General features: G+C 36.3%; 4 protein-coding genes across 4 annotated transcripts; all 4 read right to left on the reverse strand.

The window, feature by feature from the left end:
• Nucleotides 1-198: 198 nt before the first annotated feature.
• Nucleotides 199-707, reverse strand: CBG27664 (the record flags this gene model as incomplete). Its single annotated transcript, XM_045239559.1, is given in 3 exon segments — nt 199-364; nt 412-545; nt 558-707. 3 exon segments carry the CDS (start codon nt 705-707, stop codon nt 199-201), a joined length of 450 nt encoding a protein of 149 aa, XP_045099504.1.
• Nucleotides 708-8,179: 7,472 nt separating this feature from the next.
• Nucleotides 8,180-11,131, reverse strand: Cbr-rab-37 (the record flags this gene model as incomplete). Its single annotated transcript, XM_045239560.1, has 7 exons — nt 8,180-8,291; nt 8,461-8,537; nt 9,718-9,834; nt 9,887-10,098; nt 10,259-10,268; nt 10,875-10,985; nt 11,054-11,131. The coding sequence occupies 7 exons, from the start codon at nt 11,129-11,131 to the stop codon at nt 8,180-8,182; spliced, it is 717 nt and encodes a 238-aa protein (XP_045095406.1).
• Nucleotides 11,132-17,502: 6,371 nt separating this feature from the next.
• Nucleotides 17,503-18,687, reverse strand: CBG27665 (the record flags this gene model as incomplete). Its single annotated transcript, XM_045239561.1, has 3 exons — nt 17,503-17,542; nt 17,731-17,837; nt 18,640-18,687. 3 exons carry the CDS (start codon nt 18,685-18,687, stop codon nt 17,503-17,505), a joined length of 195 nt encoding a protein of 64 aa, XP_045099505.1.
• Nucleotides 18,688-20,759: 2,072 nt separating this feature from the next.
• CBG14374 lies at nt 20,760-21,162 on the reverse strand (the record flags this gene model as incomplete). Its single annotated transcript, XM_002644442.1, has 3 exons — nt 20,760-20,859; nt 20,912-21,040; nt 21,092-21,162. 3 exons carry the CDS (start codon nt 21,160-21,162, stop codon nt 20,760-20,762), a joined length of 300 nt encoding a protein of 99 aa, XP_002644488.1.
• Between the last annotated feature and the right edge of the window lie 1,851 nt (nt 21,163-23,013).

Genomic DNA, 23,013 nt, shown 5'->3' on the forward strand with positions numbered 1-23,013 from the left:
TTGTCATCGTTTTTTCGATGTGAATCAATTAAAATTATTGAAAATTGGGAAGGAATGAAATAATATTTAAAACTGACTCAAAGATTACAGTAGTTCGAAATTGTAGGAAATTTTAACAAGAAATCCGCTGTCAACATTATTTCTCAGCCGACGATAATAACATGTCTAATTTCTAAAATGTATAAATGACTTTGGTAATCAATACTCCAACGCATCAATGAAATTTGATAGTTTTCCTGAAGTATCATACGTGAAATTATGAATGACTTCTGGCTCTTCTGGCTCGATCAGAAGGTCATGTTTATCAATATTCTCCACATCATCGACTAGAATATTTTTTCGCTGTTTTTCTGCCTCTTCCGATCTGCGGTGTGTGCCGTGACTGACAACGGCGAAAAGTATTTTTCACACTTTTTCTCTCCCTCTAGAAGATGTGTGGTGAGGTCTCCTCTTTTTTTTCTCTCCCCTGGCGCCGTCCCCTCCACATGCTCCCGTTCATCTAACTCACAATATTTTTCTGGCGGCGGCGGAAAAACAGATGTCGCCTAGGAAATAGCCAACCAGATTACAGTAATCTCCGCAAAAACTGAGGCGGTGTTTGAGCTAGTGACTACTGGCCCGGCTGCGAGCTGTTTGGGCATAACAAAAAGCTTTTTTGATGATTGATCGACAGCAATGGGTTTCTCTGATGGCTCGAAGATTGGCATATTTGGGGATGAGATGAAATGAAATGAAATGAAAAAGAGAAGATAGAAATTGAGATTTTTACGATTCTATCAAATTGAACGATTGGCTGTTTTGGTCCAATTAATTAGTAAAAAGGGATGAACTAGAAAGAAAGACTGATTTTTTTTCATCATGCGATTAGGGTTAGTCCTCGTGTTCTAAAAATCGAATAAAAACCGAAAACGAGAACATTTTCAAGTGTCTCGAGAAGAAAGTCTCCTAACATGCATGAAGTTTCAAACACAAAGTTCTTTTCTGAGACAATGCGATAAAAAGGAAAAAATTCTGAATCATCAGAAATGTTTCCAAGGTAGATCGAAAAAGTTTTGTTAGACGAGAGGAGGCAAGACGAGAGAAAGCGAAATTGTTGACAGGGATGGAGCCGAAAGCAATCTTTCAGGCAATCAATAGGGAGAAAAAAAATTTCCCAACTGCCGCGGCGCCGCTTGACGCTATCTCGAAAATTCAGAAAAAAACGAAAATGTAAGAGAAACAAGTTTTTTTCTCTTTTATCTATTCTTACCTCTCAACTTTCGCTGAAAATCAAATAGTGACAAGAAGAAAGTCAAAGAAGAGATTTGATACCATTTTTTTTCAGAAAACGTCAAGAAACACACAATGCGATGCTCTTGCTCTTACCTGACTGCTTCGTTTTTTTCTTGTTGTCACAAATTAGTCTGACAAAAGCAGTCACTGTCCGAAATGGTTTTGGACACGTATAGGACTAGACATCGTAGATCCAGTAGTCACCCGGTTTTAGAATCGGATGAAAAAACGCAGAAGGGAAGGGGACGAATCGAAACGACGATGACGATTCCTACGAACGAAACCAATTTCCATTCATTGAGGTCGTCTGTTCGGATTGAGAAGGAGAGAAATAAATTGGCAGATGATGTGGTTGAAGAGGTGGCTCGCGAAAAAAATCTTATTTGATAGCCCTGTAGAATTATGAAACTCGGTATTTTTTTATGGTTCCGTGCAGATGGTACCACCGTAAGCCATTAATCGGTCCTATTTCTTTAACAAAAAAACTGAAAAGTTACAGGAGAGCTATGAAGGAAAATGACCGCTAGATAGGAACCAGAATATTATAAGATCCTAACAAAAAATCTGAAGTGAATTGTTAAACAATGTACAGTATACTAGTTCTCTCTTTATACAATAGTCGTCTTCATTCTGGCTAATACTACCACCACCACTTATATTACCAGTCGCCACGTACAAAAACAGAAAAATACGAAGAAAGACGATGGAATGACGGACAATCATCATGGGGCATTGTGAATTCAGCCATGGGCATGACATATTTCAATGATTTCTTGCAAAAATTTTTTCTGAAATAGTAAAGCATTTTCAATGTTCTTCGGCGTCGCCAACGAGGAAGTCTAGGCCTTCAGAATATCTAAATTCTCTCTTGTTCACTCCAAATGAGTCATGTCTCGAAGGAAAAAATTTCAGACAGCAACTTGTTATTCAGAATAAGAGAAAAATACTTTATATATTCAATTACCTGTTTTTGTCATGCTATGACTTTCAGAGAAATGTAAGACTTCACCTAAAAATTATTCTTCAAGTTCACCTCTATCGCAAAGTTACGGTATTTCAAAAGGAAACAAAACACGTGACTTACGATCAGGAGGTATGGGAAGAAAAAGAAAAAAATCACCTCGAATTCTCAAATTCAAACCACGAGCTCTCTATCATCAGAAATGGGCGGGGGACGGCCGGGGGCACAGCAGAAAGAGTGTCCCGATGCCCCACACGAGAAGACCGCCTTCAATGGCCCAACCACGCTGCCAGAAGGGGTGGAGCAATAATGGCGCCTCGAGACGAAAGAAAAGAAGAAGAAGAATAAAGAAGAGGAAGAATTCTGTCCTCGACGCCATGAAACAGAAATGGATTTCCCTCAAAGTTCTATTTCTAGATAAGAAAAATGTCAGAGAAAAAAATACTTTACAGGAAAATTGCTTGAAAAACCCCTATTAAAGAAAACGATGGAAACACTGAAAGTCACGGGGAGGCAGGAATTTTTGTGTACAGTACAGTACTCTGTAGGGCAAGGCCATTTTTAGGGTAAAGCAGAAATTGGGGCCGTAACCGAGCGCTCGAGTGGAAAACGGCGCCTTTCTTCTCAGTAGCGCCAGCAGCCTCCCTTACAACACAACGTCTTCCTATCCTCGACACCTTGTTTCTAGGAATCGGGCGCCATCGGGCCCCGCGATCTTTCAACGAACGAGGAAGTCGGGATAAAATTGGATTGAATCAAAAAGAAATGATAGGGTTTGGATTTGGTTGCCTAGTATCGGGGAAGTCAATTTTTTTTCTTTTCGAAGAGCAGATGAAAAACCGACTGATGATGGAATAGGGAAAAAGTGGTTTGACGTTGAAAGTCACTCTTCCATTACGTCTGCTCCTTCCATGACGGGTGGGGGAATGAACTGAAACTGATAGGAAGAAAGAAGGAAATTGAGTAGAGAGTGGTGTTGTATTTTCCCCTATTGTTTGAAGGAAGAAAGAATGGAATTTTCATTGTATCTTGATATTAAACATGGAAATTGTGATACACTATCTTCTAGACAACTGTGATATATTCCAAAAATCAGATGATTCCTTGAACAATAGACAAAGACCCCAGACTGAACAAAAACATATTTTTCAGATATCTATATCTCAAAAAAAGAGCATAACCAAAAACAGCCAATTCTTCTGTATATTCAAAGAAAAACGCCTCGTCTCTCTTTTCTGGGAACAGTTTACCTCCAATAACAATCAAGGTTGTTTTTCAGGTTCTTCTTTCGTATAGTACTGAAGCTTTTCGTGGACAACCAGGAAAAACAAACATATGCGTCCGTACCCATCTGACTTCGTAAATATATTCTGAGAAGAAAACGGGCAAGAAATTCTCGAAGACCTTCAATAAGAAATTTTCATTTCAGAATGTATATGGGCCCGCCGATATTCTATCTCTTTTCTTTCTCTTCCAGATCCATTTCATCATATTTTTTTTGCGATCTTCCCTCTTTTTTTCTAATTATTTCTTAGCCGAATATTTCTTTTTTATTGGACCATAGTGACTCATCTCATTGAGGGCCTACAGTAGCTCCCCTAAAATTTAGAAATCCAACACAACAAGTGACCTGTGGTGGAGGAAGAGAGATAAAAAGAAAGATTGACAGAAAGAAAAAGCGATAGAACATAGAAACGACATAGAGTTAAGGCTATGCCAGTAGTGTGTTTGAGAGGGACCTACCGTAGTTGCTTATTTTTAAGGAACCTTCAACATTTCACAATGGATTCAGACGATGGATCCAGTTAGATGGCGAATAGTCTATGGTTTGCCTAGGCCCCCCTCCGAACGACAAGACCCGATTTGATCGATGTTGATCGTGTAGATAGTGTGCTTTTCCCGGAGTCCCAAACATTCCCTACCATTTCGAAGACATCGTTCAATGTGGGGAGAGTACCCGCTGAAGATTGGATTATCGGAGAGACGTCAGACGGTGAGCGTCTCTTCTAAAATGCTTCCTCTGTGTGATGTGTACACATTGCGCTCCGAAGGTAGAGAAAACGACAGAATGAGTCAGTGTATGGGGTAGGAGAGAAGAAGAAATCGGCTTCAAAGTGGGAGAAAGCAAGGCGCAGACGCGGCAGAAGTGCCTGTGAGCGCAGTTGCCCACATACGAGAGACAACGAACGCAAAAGAGACATCCATGGCTATACAGCAAAAGATTGATAGACGAACGACAGATGGAGGAACCGAGATAGCAGGAGAGGCGAGGGGCTTCTTCGAAAAATGTGACAGTACGTCAAGTATTAGAACGCAGAATGACAGAGGGTTCCGATCTAACCTATTTTGCTTCACAAGAAGATACGAGTAGAGAGAGGAGAATCAGAGAGAAGGAGACATTTCGGGCCAAGTGCTGTCTCTTTTTCTTCTTAGAGTGTGTGTGTATTCGTTTTGTGGACGTCTTTTCAAATGTCGGAATTATGGGCCCTTTCAGATGGGAAATGGTTTTAAAGACGGGTTACGGTAGACAGGCATTGGTCTCAAGCAAGAAAACTTCACAAGAAAAGAGAAAAATTGATAGACAAAAAGGTACTCAAAAAGGATGGACTAAAATTGCACGAACAATTCTGCAATTTTCGGAAAAATGAAAATGACTACGGTACCTATTTTGTGAAGCGAATTGTATAGTTTCTAATCTGGATTATTTATGTGTTTTCGAGAACAAATTCAGTCTGGAAAACAACAATTACGGTATTCAAATCTTCAAGACAAGGAATCAGGATTGAAAATGTCTGGAGGAGTTCTGGAGTGTTTTCTCTGCGAAAAAAGACAAATCACATGAGTCAAAGTTTTTCAGAGACAATCAAGCCCAACCAGATTACGGTAGTTGGAAATAAAACTCCAACAAGGGTTACTGTACGAGTTTTGTTCTAATTGTGAATTAAGAAACTGCTGAGAGCATGAAGACTGGAAAAATATTTTCAGTTGAATAAATTTTTAGCCATCTTAATAGTGAAACTGAAAAAAACTCAAACTATTGTTAAGAAATTTATTTAAAAAGTAAGAAACCGCTACAAAGGGTTACTGTAAGCGTTTTTCAAAGTTTGAAAGAAGAAAATTCTGAAAACATAAAGCCTTGAAGAGATCTCAATTTCTTTCAATTGTATTATTTTTCTGACATCAAAACTTATGGAAATTCGGATTCATGATGAAAACTCATTGAAATATAGCTGTTTTTAGATAATAAAGTAATGTTTCCGCTCAATCTCTGTTGAGACCTAATTTTTCACTGCGTTGGGGTGTTTTTTCTAGCCAACGAGAACAGTATGTGAAAAACAAAAAATGGGTGAAATGGACTAGTTTTGAGATAGTGGAACACTCGCCCGAGAACACTCGCCCGAGAACACTCAGATTATCCTATAACACAAAAGGGATGCTAATCATATCTAATTATGCTCGACATTATTGTCCACTCACCGAGATATACAATCCACGGGAGAAGATTAGCAACGACAAGGAGGGGCTGATGATCACGGATCATAAATCGATCGAATATGGAAAGCAGCTGACAAACGAGACAGAGGATGATGATGATGATGGTGGTGGTGACATTTTAGAGAGGGATTTTTTTTCAGATAAGAGGTGTGGAGAACAAAAGGGCATAGAAGAACAAAAGGGCATACAAAGTGTGTGGGCGAAAATAGGTTTTTTCTTCTGATCGCGACATAATATAACTTCTTTTCAGATGGAAAAAAATGTTCTGTTCTATCTTAGTGCACTTGTTCAGAGAAAGTGCATTTTCTTTCTCGCTGACTTTCACAGTGAGGGAGAGAGAAAGAGTGTTATCTTATTTGATTGGTGGTACCGTTTCCCCTCTTTGTTCAGCAAAAGTCACTGCCAGAGTCTCGACAGATACGAACGCAAAGGTCGGCGGCGGCATCTACCAAATAGAAAGGAGAAGAGTCAATAAAAATGAAATTGATTAATGAAAACGGAATGTGGTAGGAAGAGAGAAAGAGAGTGAGAAGCCAAAAGATGAGAAATCGAAATATCTGGAAATGAAAATCGACTGAGGTTTAATCCAGGAGATTGGAAAAAAAATTCTATTCAGACCTTCAAAAAGTAATTTCCATAAAACCAGTGAAGTGTGGTAATACCAAGTAATCACCTATCAAAATCCATTTTAAGAATATCAACTTTCTTTTGTAAATATGTTTTTCCTATTTTTCAGTCAACACATTATGTTCAAATGGCAAAAACCAAAAATATTTTTGCAGACAGACTAAACAAGAGAAGCAACAAAAAATCTTAAACTTTTTTTGAAAGAAAATTTTACCTCTAAAAACTGGATTTCTATGACTTTACACTAACGTCATGATGAGGTAACTAAAAACAGCTGTTTTAACTGACGAGACACACAAAAATCCACGTTTTTTCGCTACGCTGAAAAAATGTGAAAAATGTGAGCGAAGACATTGAAGGGCAAACAGTGCAAACCGTGTGCCCTCATAGAGAGCCGGAAAAATGACTGATCGGGATGGGAAACTATTTCTAGACTTTTAAATAAAAAATAGAAAGAAAGAAAGTTTGAGATGTTAAAAATAAACGGGATTCGATAATTCGATATGTCTATCTCGATTCACTTCCGCCAAAGTCACAAGACTCTCTGAACAAGGCGAAACGAAACTTTATATTTGTCTTCTCAGAAAAAGTCTGAAACCAAGTTAGAAAAGCTATGAAAAAAATATAATATTTGAAAAAAATACTTGAAATATGTTCGATTGGATTCGACCTTTTCTTTCTCAAATATTTCTATAAACTTTTGCCTACTATCATATTTTGCGGAAAACGTTCTCATAGACCACAAATATTCTCGAAGAACACAGAAAAGGGAATATATTATGCACTTGTAGTACACATTTCCAGACAGATTTTGTATGAGTTTTCTAGTCTGAAAACAATTTTTAGCTTATCTGTTGTACATTTGAAAACAGCTATTTGTCTGAAAAATTGTCGGATCGCGTTGGCGAATGTTTCCGTTAAGAGGAAACTAGAACACCATATAGAATTTCCGGCTTGGAATAAGTTTTGGAAAACAGAGGACTCTAAAAACCATTTTTGAAGTTTATCTCTGTTACCTTGTAACCTTCAATTGAAAGTTTGTCAGCCGAAGTTCAATTGGTTCCTGAAACCTGGTTGATTTAGAATCTGGCTAAGCTCCGTTACAAGATCCCTTAGGCATCAAAACCTTAAAACCTCTTGTCAAATAAATGTTTTATTCAAAATTAATCAGCCACGCATCATCATAAATACAGTAATACATATTTTCAAACGTCGTCATCGTCAAAATCTTAAAAAAAAAAAAATTTTTACAGTCAAAGTTTGAAACTGGAGAGACAGGAAAATGTTTAGAAAGATTTTTTTTTTGCATTTTTCTCGTTTTTTTTTCATAATCCGGAATGATGTTTTAGACGAAGGGAGAGAAGGAGGAGAGTTGAGGAAGAGTATAATATTTTTTCAGAAAAAAAACATATTTTCAGAGAATCAGACAAGTTGTTGATTTTCAGTCACAGGGATAAACAATTAGTTTTTCAATTGGGAAAGTTTCAGTTTTTGTAACAGGGAAAAATGACAAGTCAAGTTTTTTCGAGGGATTATTCGAAATTCAGAAAAAGTGGATTTACTGAACAGTTTAGTGGTTTTAGGAAAAAATAGAAAAAAAGTAGGGTTCTCATTCAAATGTGGTTTTTGATATTGTAACCAGTTAAACAGTACCATCAAGAGGATTATGGCGTCTTGATAGCTGGATAATCAGAATGAGATCACAGATGTTAAAAGGGAAGAGTTTTGAGTTTGAAAGGAAATGGAAAAGAATGAGAAAGGAGGAGATGAAAAGAAAAAATTCGTTTAGTAAGTCTTTCCATGATTTCGTTTAGTGATGAGAAATTAGGTGATTAGGCAGCAGTTCGAGAGGTTGATGCTTTTCGACTCGTTTACCGCGATGGTGTCAGCCATCTCTCCTCCTGGTACGAAACCGTACTTCATCTTGATCATGCGTCTGAAAATTTTCTTCAAATTTAGTTTTTCAAAGGTTTTTCAGTTCCTGTTTCAAGTTTTAGTACATTAATTGATGAAAAAATTGAACTCAATCAAGTGAAAGGGGGCGCCCTACATATTAGAGCATTCATTAAACTTTTTGAAGTGCTTCAATTATAGTCGACACTTACTCGGCAAGTCCAAGGAATGCTCTATCCACGTTTTGCCCGGTCTTGGCACTGGTCTCCATGAATGGAATTCCGTTCTCCTGGAATAATTTGTATTATACAGATTAAATATTTTCATTTAATTTTTTTCTTATTTCAAAGCTCACAGATGAGCACTATGAGTATTTATGCCTGAACATTGGAAACGGATATTGAAACTAGATATTTGCAGAAACAAGTTTTTGTCCTTACGTTTTTTGTAATTTTACTCTCCAGTTAGAGAAACCTGATACTGACAATAAACCGAAACACAGAAAAAAGTTTCTGTAGTTTTTCTTTAAAAAAGATGAAATCAATATTTGATTAGTGATTGCTCACATTTATAACTAATTTCACCAACAAGCGGTTGGGAAAACATCGCAAAAGATGAAATAAAGGAACCCGTAATTTTTTAACCTTGAGTCTGTTTTTCTCGGTTAACTTTTTATAGAAAAAAATAGTTGAGTATTTTTTTTAATAATTTGATCCTAAAAATCCCATTATGAATTTCCTAACTTTCAACATTATGAAACCCCAAATTAATTTCAAACTAAGGAATTTTTTTAAATCAAAGGTCACATTCAATTTTCAATTTCGAATTGTTCATTCTACTTCAGTGTTCCCTTCTTTCCAAAAAATCCAATTAAGCTTTTTTTTCAAATTTAGAAGAGAATGCAATGGTTTGACTCATCTTGACCCTAATTTCCGTTTTTTTTCCCAATAATGGCTTTGTGCGAGCGAACCTCGACTCATTTGAAGAAAAGGCCATCTTCTTGAATAATGCACAGCTTTCCCACTATTATTCCGGTCCCTGTTGGTATATAATCACTTCGAGACACTGAACAAAAAATACGTGTAGCATACATACATACCCAAGCCGTCTCTCTCTCTCTCTCTCTCTCTCTCTCTCTCTCTCTCTCTCTCTCTCCAACATCTTCTCGAATTACAGACACTGATGTCACTTTCTTTGTAGGAGAGCCAATTTAGCGCTCTTATTCATTAAATACAGCGAGCTCCCGCCAAAAATGGGATTTGGGACGTTTAGAAAAAAAATTATTCATTAGAACCAAGCCGTAAAGCATCAATCTCATTTCTTAGGCCATCGCAATTCCCATGGTGCAGAAAAGGCTGTAGATCAAAAACCTTTTTTTGGCTCACACGAACTTTTCTCATATTCACCGCAATTCACGAAACTTTTCCCGGGCCCTTCTTCTTTTCACAAAAATATAACCAAATATTAACCTCGGCAAGACGTCTTCCCTCATCCGCCTGAACTACTCTCGGCAAATCACATTTGTTGCCAACAAGTGTCACTTGTACAGCCTCCTTTCCGTGCTCTTTGATATGTGAGAGCCAGTCCTGGAACATTCAAAACACTTAAACCGTGTGAAGAGGCATTTCCAATTCTTACGCGGACGTTGTCAAAACTTTGGCGGTTCGCGATGTCGTAGACGAGAAGAAGAGCATCGGCGTCGCGATAGTATGACGTGGCAACTGAGCGAAAGCGCTCCTGTCCAGCAGTATCCCAGATCTGAGAAAATGAATTTGTGGGTGTGAGAAAGTCCGAAAATCGAGTTATACCTGGAGCTTGACTTTCTTGTCTCCCATGTTGATCAACTTGTTCTGTAAGTACATGTTTTCAGAACTAGAAAGTGCTTGTTTTCAGACTAGTGGTAACAGAAAAGATGATCAGAATCATCAACAGCATTATTTTTAGGTAGAATGATCAATTACTCAGAGTGTTCTCTTTTAGTATCTTTTTCAGTATGAGCTTCCCAAAAACGTTCCTTTAGCTCATCTATACAAACTTAATTTGTTTAAAAGCATCCTAAAACAACCCGACAATCAGTTACTTTAATCTTTTTGGGTACAAAGAAATCAAAACATCTAATAATCTAAGATTTTGTTCAAAACACTGTCTCGAAATTTTGAGAGAATAGTGTGAAACCGACTTTTGAAATTTCCAGTTACGTGAAGAAAGTCATAATTTATGTCAGTCATTTTTAATGCGTGAGAAATTTGTAATCTTCTTATTCTCAAGGTCTTTGAGATTCTAGAAAGGACAATCAGACTTCCTTGTCCCCGAAAATTCAAACTTGGGTGATGAAAAGTGCATTTCCAAATTTTTAATGAATAAGTTGGAGAATATGACTGGTCTATATTATGATTCATACAGCCAAATGGGAAAACTAGAAATATCGCAGGACTGTTATCACGTACATGAAGTGGCACACATCTAAAATAACTTGGCTACGATTTAAAATAACTTGGCTACGGCTGTAAATTTACAGTATTCTGTGAAGGAATGCATTCCTCCATTCAACTATCAGTAATCTAATAAGAGAACCCATTCTAAATTTTAAAAAATTGTGATCTAGATCATAGCTCCGAAGACTTACCCGATAGTCGATTCCGACAGTCGAGATGAAGTTGTTGTTGAGAAAGGCACCATCCTTGTAGCGGATCAAGAGACACGTTTTTCCGGTGCAACTGTCACCGAGAATCATGACCTGAAAATTTGTGAATAACAGTAATTCTTATAATTTAACTTGACCAATAAAACTAGACTAACATTCACCTTGACGATGATTTGCTCTTTTCCAACATCCATATCATCATCATGGAGCAAATCGGAACGATTCCTATTTTTTGGCATAGTTCAGAGCGTAATCGGAGATTTTGACTCTAACAAATTCCGAAATAAAGAATGAGATATAGTGCACGTAAGGGGCGGGGCCTGAAATGGAAGAAGAAAAAGGAGAAGGCGAAAGAAGAACAATGTGAGCAGACGCTGAGAGTGGAGCAATCTGAGGAGCCGCCCTTAAATTAGAGAGAAAAAGAATGAAGGGACCCCCCGACAGAGTATTCCGAAAATGAAGGGTAGTCGCCTTTCACGGAGAATGAAAAAATAACTTTGGAGAATTATTTGTCCTCGACAAAAAAAGAAAGAGTAAAATTGGAAGCGGGGCGCAAAAAATCCCGAAAGCGCGATAGAGGTCGAGGTTTAGAATTGAAGAAGACACTCTCCTGTTTTATTTAATTTCTGCCTTTTTTACGTCGAGCGATCTGAGAGGTCTAGCAAAAATAAAAAGAAAAAAGGTGCCAAAGAATCAAAAAAGAGAAGATGGCGGGAAAAATGAAACCAACTTGAGTTAGAAAATCGAGTGGGAAACGACTAATGAGCAATATGAGATTATCTCACAAGTCAAACTTTTCCATCAACGGAGAAAAAACTCCGTGATTTATAGAACAGGTGGAGGAGGTAAATAACTAAATGGATTGTTTTCATCCGCTCGTTGAATAAAATTTTGTTGGGTAATTGAACTTGTTTGAGTGCACCAACTCGAAATGGAGCTTTTTCGGGTGTAGTGGCTCGTTTTTATTGAACTACTTTGGTTGGAGTGAACCGTCAAAACGTCATTTTGTCGTTAGGAGGGAAGCGCCAGACGCAAATCCAACATCAGGAAGATTCAAGAACATCATTTCGTGGGAAGAAATAAAACATCAAGTTTTATGGAGGCGTGTAGAGTGGGAGTTACGGTAGTTAGAAAATGGGCTCTTGTCGGTGATTTTGATCTTCAGAATTATTGTTGTTGAAAAAAAAGGAATTTAACTTGAGTTTTAAAAATTTAAAAACTGAAATGGCTTAGATTACTGTAAGAACTAGCAAAGTTGTTTCTAAAATTTTTCAACATGCAGATATATTTTCATAAAATTTTTCATTTTTTCATAAGATAATTAAGTTTTCTATATTTAAAAATCATGAAACTAAATTCTCAAAAATCTAAAATTCTGATATATCAATTATTCATCAGCGTGTTCTTCCCAAGTCTGATCAAAATCCGAGACGCTCACTTTTCCGAAACCTTACTTTTTCTGACTGGGAAATATTTTGTTGTGAACTGAAATTTTGATTTCTTTTCGTTTTTTGAAATCTCAATTTTTGAAAACTTATATATCAAAACAAGAAATCAGAAAAACAATTGGAAAAAAACTTTAGTCTATCACTTATTACTCAACCCTACAATATGGAAAATAGAAAAGAAAAGGAGATATACGATTTGCGCCTACAAAAGTTGTCTAGATCAGCCATTAAGTACTTGAAGTGCTCCATTCCGAGTCTTCGCACAAATGAACGCCGTTTTCGGAACCAAAACGAGCAAAAGCTAGTGCAAGAATTAATTGCACCGCATCCAGCTCATTTTTTGTGCACTACTACACGGGAAAAAGAAGTGAGATTAGAAAATGCAAGGAAGAATAGGAAGACCACACGTCATTTGCAAAAAAGACCAGAATGCATATGAGTATGCTCATAGTAACTGGGAGCCTAGACAAAATACTCGAAAAACCAAGACCCTATCAGTCGAGTGAGCTTTTTTTGGAATTTTTGAGAGATGTGGATATGTGTGAAAAATTCAGTAAGCCAAAAAAAAATTTCAAAAAATTCTGAACTCAAACATTTTTTCGCTTTTTCTTGTTTTTTGTTCAAAAACATGTCTCAACAAAGGCAAAAGAAGAAAGAAGACGTTTTTCCTCACTTCTATAGCTGCTCAACAACCACCGCACCCCGTTTTGTTGAAAATGCTTTGCAAAAAGGGCATATTTGAATGGAATAACGAGACTCTTAGTGGGTATTTCTACACTTTTTTAGATTTGCAGAAAAACCAGTTGAAAGCTGGAATTTTCTGAAACAGCAACAAATGGAAATCACACGTGATTCAAATGAATTTTCTAAATTCCAAAAACTCTGGATTTCACGTAAATCCTTATAACAAGTGCACGTTGATTGACAACATACTTCCGAATCAGGCTCTCGGAGGAGCTTTAGCCTCAACACAATTTTCTCACGATGAACAAAGAAAAGAAGCAAAAGGTTGAATCTAAATCGAAGAAAAAAGTGTGCCGCGCTGGGAAATAAGATGGAATTGTCTGACAAGCTGATGTCCGGAATAATCTTGAGATCCTTTTGATCAATGACTTGTCAGAAAATGAATGCTCAAACATCTACGTTTTTCAAGTACAAAGGATTGCTCAGGTGCGTGTTGAGAGATTTTAATTGGTAATGTCCGCTGGGAAATCAATTTCTATAAGGAACCAAGACAAAACGGACAGAGGCATGGCACATGACTATTTAGTATGTGGATTGATATGAACTACAATTGACTCTGTGCAGCTCTTCAAGTACAGCATTTTTTTGAAAATTCAGAAAACGCCTAACTTTTGAAAACAAACAAAACATCTACAAAAGCAGGAAAAGCATTGCAGATAATGTGTCTTTTACATGGTTTTGTTTTCAAAAGTTACAGAATATACGAATACCGGGAAACCTTTAATAGAGTGTCACCCGAACCGTCAACATTGAGCCCATGCATCTCAGTTCCTGTAAAAGATATCGAAAGTGGTTAACTGACAAGATCTTCGTCATAATATCAAGAATATTATGCCATTTCTGACATCGTTCGCAGGGAACGAGAGATATAGGCTCAAAGAAATGTAGGTGGAATTCAATAGGCATTTTTACGGTATGTATCTTTCATATGTTTGTGTTTTCATGAGTGTAGCTTCAAGTTTCGGAGACATCTTATTCGTTTTTTGAGGCTTCCAATTGTGAACTTATCAAAAGAAACCATTTTTAGACCCACCGCTTTTCCTTAAATTTCGAAAATTGACGTTAAATTGTCCCGAAGTGCTGTGAGTTCCAAGTAAGATTATTGGGTTATAAAAGTTTCAAAGTAAAATTATAGGGTTATAAATCTTACGATTGAGCCAGTTAAACCGAGCCCATTGTTAAATTTCGATTCTTTGAAAAGAAAAGGAACCGATTATCTTTATTTTAGTTTTACGATCCATAAAGTGCTCGATTTCTGAATTTTTCTTAAGGGAAATTTCATATTCGAACTTGGGGGATTATATAGTAAAAGGTGAGGGTTTTATACTGAAGATCAGGTTTTTGAAAAGGGTCACAACTCTTTTTCAAAGTCAATCATCGATAAATCTAATAATTTATTTTTCTAGGAGTCTCTCATCTGAAATTCGAAACTCGGAACCCAAACTTTTCTGGCTTCACTTTTGTTCACTAAATTACTTTTTTTTCCAATTTTTTTACTAATGAATACTAAATTTTTAAACTTACAGTATACGAGAAGTCGACATCCTGGTAGATTGATGAACGCTTACGGACTGGATGCATGATGAGACAATAATCCGGTAACTGAGTAGCTGAAATTTTCAAAATTAACAATTTTCAGATTCCTCGAAAACGAGGAGTAAGTAAAAAACAAGAGACTTGAGTCTCCCAACACGGAACATCCAGTAAACAGACACAACATTTGGTAGGAAACTTTCAAATCGGATTCAATATTTCTTCGATTTTCCACTTTTGCCAAACAAAAACGTGTGGTGGTTCCATTTTTTCGGAAGTTTGTGCCTAGACAAACCCTTCAGAAGAGGAAAAACGAAAAAACAAAAAGAATAAATCTTGAAAAAAATGGGAACACGTTCAGGAGTAAAACGATTTTATTATTTGAAAATGGTTGAAGAGAATATTGAAGTTTTTTGAAAGAGGTATATTGAAAATTTTGTTTTGAGTTGCTGGAAAAAAGAAAACCAAGGATTTATCGTGAGAAGAACGACGTAAAATATTGGAAAATGAACATATATTTCCTGTCAAAGTTTTCATGCAGGTTTCTAATTAAATTTAATCCATCATACGAAAATATGACGGGTTGAAAAAGTGCAATTCAAGATAGTGCCTGACGTTTTATTCTTCTGAGGTAAATTATTCTGATTACTTCTAGAAGATTCCTAGTCAACAAAAAACGAGGGGGAAAATAATGCAAATAAAAAAAGATCGGCGTAAAAAATAAGGAGACGACTACAATCTCATTTTTGCCCGACATCGCCCACACGCAATCGTCATAGTTACCACGGGAAAGCAACATGTCCTTCTGAATGTGGACATAATAGGAAAATAAAATTTGGAGGATCTCGGAGTCTGAGCCTCAGACAGACGTTGTAATTGGTGAGAGTAGCAAAACCATTCTAACCACAAATTCACTTCATGAGGAAGTTCCACTAAGTCAATCAGATTCGTTGGGACCAATTCGTTCATGTACTTTATGCACTTTTTTTCAAGAAAGAAAAAAGGAAATGCAAAGTAGATGGAAGACGACGACGCCATCAAAAGAAAAAATAAGTGTATGAGGAAGAAGAGCCCCTCCTCACCCTAAAGCAGAATACCTGATTAGCTGTGATAATTGTGGAGTGAGTAAGTGCGTCAGTTAAAAGCTCAAAGTACAGAAAAAAGTGTATTTTGTTGTGTGCTTGGTGCTTGCGCATCAAGTTGCATCCTTTTTTTCAGTGTATATTATTCCCCAGGGGCAAAACGAAAAATAGTTGTTTTGAAGTTTTCTTCCGTGTTAACGCATTTTGAAAAATGAAAAAGCAAAGTAACCGTTAAATAAAGAAAAAAAAACATATGGCAACATTTTCCAGTGTTTTCAGAAAACCATTCAAAAAAACAGGGCTTATTTTTACGAGGTGTGGGATAGACTACGACAAATACTTGTTTTCTAAGACAAAAAATGGGTTTAAAAGACTAACTAAAGCAATCGTATCAGTTGGTCCAATTTCCGGTGTTTCTAATGAGATACGTCAAGTTTAGATTAGTAATTTATGACAGGAAATTGGACTCATCACCATTTGGATTACTGTAGAGCAAGAAATTAATGGCAGTTGGTTAAAATAATAATTGCAACCTCGACCGGTTTGTTAAAAATTTTGGTGAGCCGGGCCGGGCTGGTTGGCCTGCTGACTTTTTTGAATACATAACTTTTTTTATTGAAATTGTTTTCAGAAAAAAAAAAACAATTTTTTTTTATTTTTCGACTGCCTTCTTCTTTGCTGTCTTTGTTAAATTAGATAACTGTTCCCCTTCAAATCAAAAAAAGTCTCAAGTTTTAATTCGAAATTTTTAAACTGTGGAAGACGGCGGTCCGAAAAAATTCATTTGTTCGGGCCGGTCAGTTGCAAAGATGGTTAAGCTCTCACCCCCCCAAGACGCTAAATTCAACAAACTTCATTTTCAAAAAAAAGAAGCTGTCCCAAAAATAGTTGCGTCTCGGAAGGAATCGGAGATGAATGAATAGAGTTGATTCTAGAGACAATATAATACATCGGATGTCGAATTCAATTTGCACCGCATTCAGAAAACGGATGGATTTGATTATGTATCTCACACGTCAAACAGCTAAAGAAAACATGTTTTACTCGGTAAAAACGCTTGAAATTTTTGAGCCAAAATAAAAAATTAGGATTCGGAATGTTCTAGAAGTTTGAGTGCTATTCCAATAAGCGCATGGCAGCTTAGAAAAAAATGAAGTTAGTTTTCTCAGTACCAAGTTAGACGGCACAAGGTATGTAACCTCAAAGAAGAAAAAGAATATGTTTTCAGTCAACATCCACTACTGGAAATTCCGTCTAAACTCGCTTGTTGAGAATTAACTACATCTTTGATTCGCAGTTTGATAAATAATAAATTGTTATTTTCCTGGGCAGCGTCGAGAAGCAAATGCGTGAAGTTAGTGAAGTTACAGAGAATATTTTAACTAAAACTTCTCGATCAAAAAAAGAAAAACTAGGCAAAATAAAACGCAAAAAATCGGACCAGAGACGTCCGGAAGAGACAAGATATCGCAACTTTTTGAAACTACCACAAAAAGAAATTTAGGCGGCCTTTTGACGGGTGTGTCAGAATAAAGGTCCTCCAATGTGTTTCCTTTTTTGTTTCCTTTACTCATCTCTGAGCAAGTAACTCACTCCAAGCAAAGAGTCACTTTGGAGTTTGTTTCAGGTCCCACAATCTATTTAGGATAAAAAGGCTTCCAAGAATAGAACGATTTGTAGTCTAAGAAAGGAATTGAAGTAGATTTGGTGGTATTTGTAACAATGTCCCCTCCAGTAATCAAAGTAACAGCCACCTCCCAACGATAGGAAGAAAACAAAGTATTTTACTGCTCAAAAAATCTTCTAAAACATGCCAAAACATGCGGTAGGAGCAAACCAAATGCTTCCTTTTGTCGAAGCGGTCCGACCTTGTCCTAACAAAATTTTTTTCTTGAATTTTTCTTCAAAGTGGAAGAAGACAACGACAAAAGAAAAAAGAAGCGACAAAGTGAAAAGTCGAAAACATCGTGTGGTGTTAGAATATATTAACACTCACAAAAATGAAAAAAAGCGAATCGTCGTCTTTTGGACAAAAAAGCTTGCTGTAACAACGAATAATTGATTACTAGCACTCGAAAATCATGAACGCAAGAAAATGTTTCAGGAACAACAAGAGAAGTTGGTTCCAGATCGTTAAGCTGAAAATGTAGTTTGCGAATTTGCACTTTTGATTGCTAACAAGTTTGTGAAAAGAGTTAAACGTGAAATAAAGTTTAATTAAAACAGTTCAATCAGTTTTTATGTGGAAGATTCAGTTTTTTTATCTTTATAGTATTTTCACCTGACATTTTCATTTTCCAAATTACCTACAGTATTGGACTAAAAGAAACAACATTTTGTAATAAATCAATGGAAAAATCAACCTAGGTGTCCTGAAAAAAATATATCTAAAAAATATTTCCAAATTTTCTTAGTTCTCTGAAATTCATAATTCACCCTTTCCCACAGAAGAGTTCGAACAGCAAAATTTAATTTCAATACAAACAAAAAATTAGGTGTGGCAGGTCTGGAACAAAATTTCAACCCTTTATATCTAATTTTGCAGAGATTCAAAATGATCCAAATAACAAAATTATGTAGAAGTGTCAAAATCCTCTATTACCCTTTCCGATAGAAAGTATTCCAAAAATGCCAAATTTGCAGTGTTTAAAAAAAAAGGTCTCTCTCTCTCTCTCTCTCTCTCTCTCTCAGTATTCATCATCACCAGGAGTTATGGCTCAAGAGTACCGCAATAATTTTCGTGGTGTTTTTTGTCGGATCCTGTGATTTCAATCCTCAATTCCGATTCAGTTTTGTTACTGTTTTCTAATCCAAGAGATTTTGATTTTTTCCAAGTTTTCGTCTTTGACCTATGCCCACTGCTTGAATATTTACCAAAACAACCAATTTTTGTAACCATAATGTTTTGTTGTACTACAATTCATGCTTCTTATCACTTACAACCAAACTTGCCATTTTACTATTTTCAGAATTTTCACCCCACCCCATGTGATCAAAAACAATCAAAATTTTGTAGCTTTGTAGAATTGAAGAACAAAGTCCAACAACGTGATGATCCACCAACGAATCGACCTCCTTCTTGTCTAATGTGTCCATAAATCTGAGACAAGGGTAAGACGGGTCGACCACACACTCACATAACATATACACTACCATCAGAAAAGAAAGAAGAACCGAAAAACAAAAGTAGCAGCAAGGATTACGAACAAACAAGTTGATGGTGGCAGCTGACAGTAGAGAATCTGCAATAAAAAACAACACAAATTTAAGAAAACAATTCAAACATTATATTACACTATGGGACCTTGTTGTCTGTTAGAAGTTTCTAGTTTGTATAGCAGAAGTTCAAGTAATCATGCTACTTTAGTCATGTGTTCCTTTCTTTTTTCTTCCTGCTCGAAGAGCTTTAACTAGCCAAATTATTCTTTTGTTCCCATTGTTTCAGATACGTTTTTAACGTGGTTGTTTATGAAACAGAATGTTGCCAACTGTTTCATTCTGAAACAAATGCAAACACATGTGTATCTAAAATTAGTGACGAGTCTGATTATCAAACAGCTGACACAAAGAACAATCAGAGTTGACAACAGTGTTGCAAAATTATAAAGTTGTTGTTACGATGGTAATTTCTGGTCACCTGACATTGCTATATATCGGAAAAGTTGAAATCAGCATATCGTAACTGCAGATTTTGTGGGGTGATTTCTTGTTTACAAAATGAAGCATCATTTCGCGCATCTTTTTCGCTGAAAACTGATAAGAATGAGGTGACAATCAGTGTTCCGAGAAATTTTTGGGGAAAACCAAGAGACGATTAGTCTTTTGATTCCAGAACTTTTAAGTGGAAATAGACTAATTGGAGTTTATTGTTTCCCAGACTGAGACGAGAAAATTATAACTTGATGGTATCGAAAAATCGGGTCAATGAAAAATAAATTTATAGTGAACATTGTTGAAGATCCTAGTACAAAAACTATCGTAACCTAGAAGTATTTTATTTTCCGGCATTATTATTTCATTTGAAAATTAAAATCTTATACTTGCTTCATAGAGAATTGCTAAAAAACTATGATCGTTAGACTTTCGGGCCAAAACTGATGCCTATTAAGCTCGATATTTAGATGTTTTAGGTTTGCATTTCATTTTTTACTTCTCCAAATGTAGGTTATTTGGAACTGGTGTTCAAGCTTTAGGGGCCAAATTACCAGGGTTTTAAGTGTGAATTAAAGCTTACCAGATCAATCAGTAGATATCGAAAAATATGCCTGAAAATGAATATCATTTCAAGTTACGGTGATTTACATTCAGACACCTTTGGCCATTGCTACTAGCATTTTTCTTCTCTTTTTCAAACATTTTTGGAAACTGATTTTAATTTTTAAAAATTTAAATAGCTATAGAACTATTCATTTTGAGATCAGAAAACAATTAATATCCCAAACACAAAACAATAGATATTAACGTTTTCCAAAGAAAAAAATTTCAGAAAATCTGAGAATTTTTGTCATTCAGAAATTTCAAAGTTTTTTTCTAATTTTTTTCCTGGAGCAAAATGACTAAATTCTGAATGTGCCTCAATGTGTTTTTCTGTTCGCGATCTTCCAAAATTTTCGATTTTGTCAGAAACATGTGTGATAAAAACCGGGTCCCCTCCAGATGCAATTTTGCATCTTCTCTCTCATTTTCATTTTTATTTTCTTTTCATTTTCCCTCCGAAGCATTGGTCACCCAGACATTTACATTGTTGCCACCTGCCACCCAAAACCTGTTAGAATATTCTTTGGACTGGCCAATCAACACTTTCACACTTGCCGTTTGTGTATGTTTATCCGTAAAATCATCACTACCATCAACACTTTCAATTATTTTGTTTTATTTTCTTCATTTTTTCAAACAGTAGTGTGTACATCAAAAAAAGGGTAAAAATAGAAACAGTGTATGTTTTTAGTTGTTTTCGATTAGAAAAAAGGGTACAGTACAAATGTTCTGAAACTAGATCATAAATTAATTACAAACACACAAAGTGTGTGGGGTACATACAAAAAGGTTATTGGTGTGATTTAGATACGAAGATGGGACAGTTTCAAGAAGGCGCATTGACGATCCTTCTCTTCATTTATCAGCTTCTCGCAATTCAGTTGGATGTATTCATCGATGTTTCTGGAAGACTAAATAACCAAGGGATTTTTGAGATACTACAACTACAACTTACGGGTTTGACATTTTTTCGGTTTTTGGGAATCCAAACTTTAAGTGTGTGGACTCATCGTGGATACGGATGTTCACTTTTGGTTGCTCCATTAGCTTTGGCTCAGCTGGACGGAAAGTGGCGGAGCTGATTCTGAAAATATTACATTTTTTATATGAATCTAGATAAATATCCTGGACTCACGCTTCCCGAGTCATGAACTGGTTGAAAACAGCAGACTGAGCGACTCTGACAAGTTTTGGAGCTGACGACATGTTGTGAAGTTTTTGAAATTGAATATATCAGTTGACTGATGAGCCTTTAGTAGCCGATAGCCGGCTTTTATACACGATCCGCAAGGCGGGAGGCGGGGTGATGGCTCCGATTAACGGGCGAAGAGGGCGAGGACAAAGTATACGGCTGATGAGAAGAGAGAGAGAGAGGGAAAGATAAGAAACACCGCGTGAAAACTACAAGAGACGCCAGATGAAAACCGTCGCCTCCTCCCGGTCTTCCTGGGTGATTGGAGGGGCGGGCGAACAGGTACTATTATTATTCGTTTCTTGATTTGGTCACTGTTTTTTGTGGAGTGATGTCATAACTAGTAAGGTCCAAGTGTTCGATGGGTCAGCGAGTGAGGTCCGTATTAACCGATATGGAAAAAGTTGATCAGAAAAGAATCAATGATCAACGTATCGCTGATAAGAAACAGCTGAATGAAACAAAAGAAGGAAATTTTCCTTCTCAAAATAACAAGTTCATCGTTCAGAGAAAATGAACTCTAGTCAGAATGTGATGTCATGGGGTATCTGAAACCAGAAAATCTACTTTAAGCATTCTGAAATAATACAAGGATAGTAATAACTATTTACATCTGAAAGTTAAACTTCTGAACATCAATACAAAAAATATGTCATATGGAGAAAAATCAGATCTAAAAAAATTAAATATTGTAATTGACATTTTTTTAGTCAAATTTCGTTCTATAGCAATAAACAGAAACCGCTTGCTTTGAGTCCGTATATCTGATTTTCTCTGAAAGATATTTGGAAGTATTAAAAAAAAAGTACAACTGACAAAATGTTCATTATTTTTTCGTTTTTGATTTTGTTTGTGAACAATTTTTTGATATCTTTCACATGGACCAAGATAAATTGGCTCAAAATTATATGTTAGGTAGGTCATTCTATGAGAGTTTTTTTACAAAAAAGTTGACTATTATAAAACTGGAACTCCAATCTTGTTCAGTACTTTTTCAAATTTTCAGACAAGTCAAGTCTGATTAATCTCGGTTTCTGCAGAAATGTTTATCACAATACCAAAATTAATTTTTTCATCTAAATTTTTGCAATTTTTCAAAGGAACGGTGATAAATGCGGTCAAAGAATATTGCAATTTTATTTTAGGTTTAACGACTGAGAAATGTATATTTGCAGTGCTTACGAGTTTCAGTGATGACATTTTTCTTACATGCATTATGTACAAAATTTCAGAGCACACGCCAATACTCGTTGCAGACACAACAGAGATTTCGAAAGTTCCATCGAAATACATCCTACTGAAAAACTCGTAAACATTCTGGATTCTTCTACCCTCCGTACATCCGACCTACCAAGAACAGGTGCCACTATTTGGACCGTGATCTTAGCGCCCCATCTTTTGAACTCTTTTAACTATCAGCAAATAAACAAAAATGATTGCATTGTGACTTTAAGAGACCAAGACAAAATCGAAACTCGTCACTTGGTAGAAAATAAGGAGACAGTTCAATTTCACAAGGACAAGGTCAGCGTCTATCAACGGAAGTTTGACTTATAGCATGGAAATTGTTGAGCTGGTGTTTCCTAAAATAGGCCAACTCCGTCATTTCCTTCTTATGCACACAAAAGGATGTTTAGAGAAAGTTCCGATACAATGACTTTTGACCAAAACAATGCAAGTCGTGAACACAAATTGTTTTTGTTTTTCTCCATCACAAAAGGTTTTGAGTATAGTTAACTGTTCCCCGTTCATCTTCCCAGGTTTGAAATGGCTTGTTTGAAAACACTCGATCACAAGTGCATAGGTATAAACAAGGAAAACCGGTTCAGTTTTTTGCAAACCACATGTACTTTTCAAATTGATAA

This window comes from Caenorhabditis briggsae (genome assembly GCF_000004555.2).
Source record: "Caenorhabditis briggsae complete genome, chrX, whole genome shotgun sequence".
Taxonomy (NCBI): domain Eukaryota; kingdom Metazoa; phylum Nematoda; class Chromadorea; order Rhabditida; family Rhabditidae; genus Caenorhabditis; species Caenorhabditis briggsae.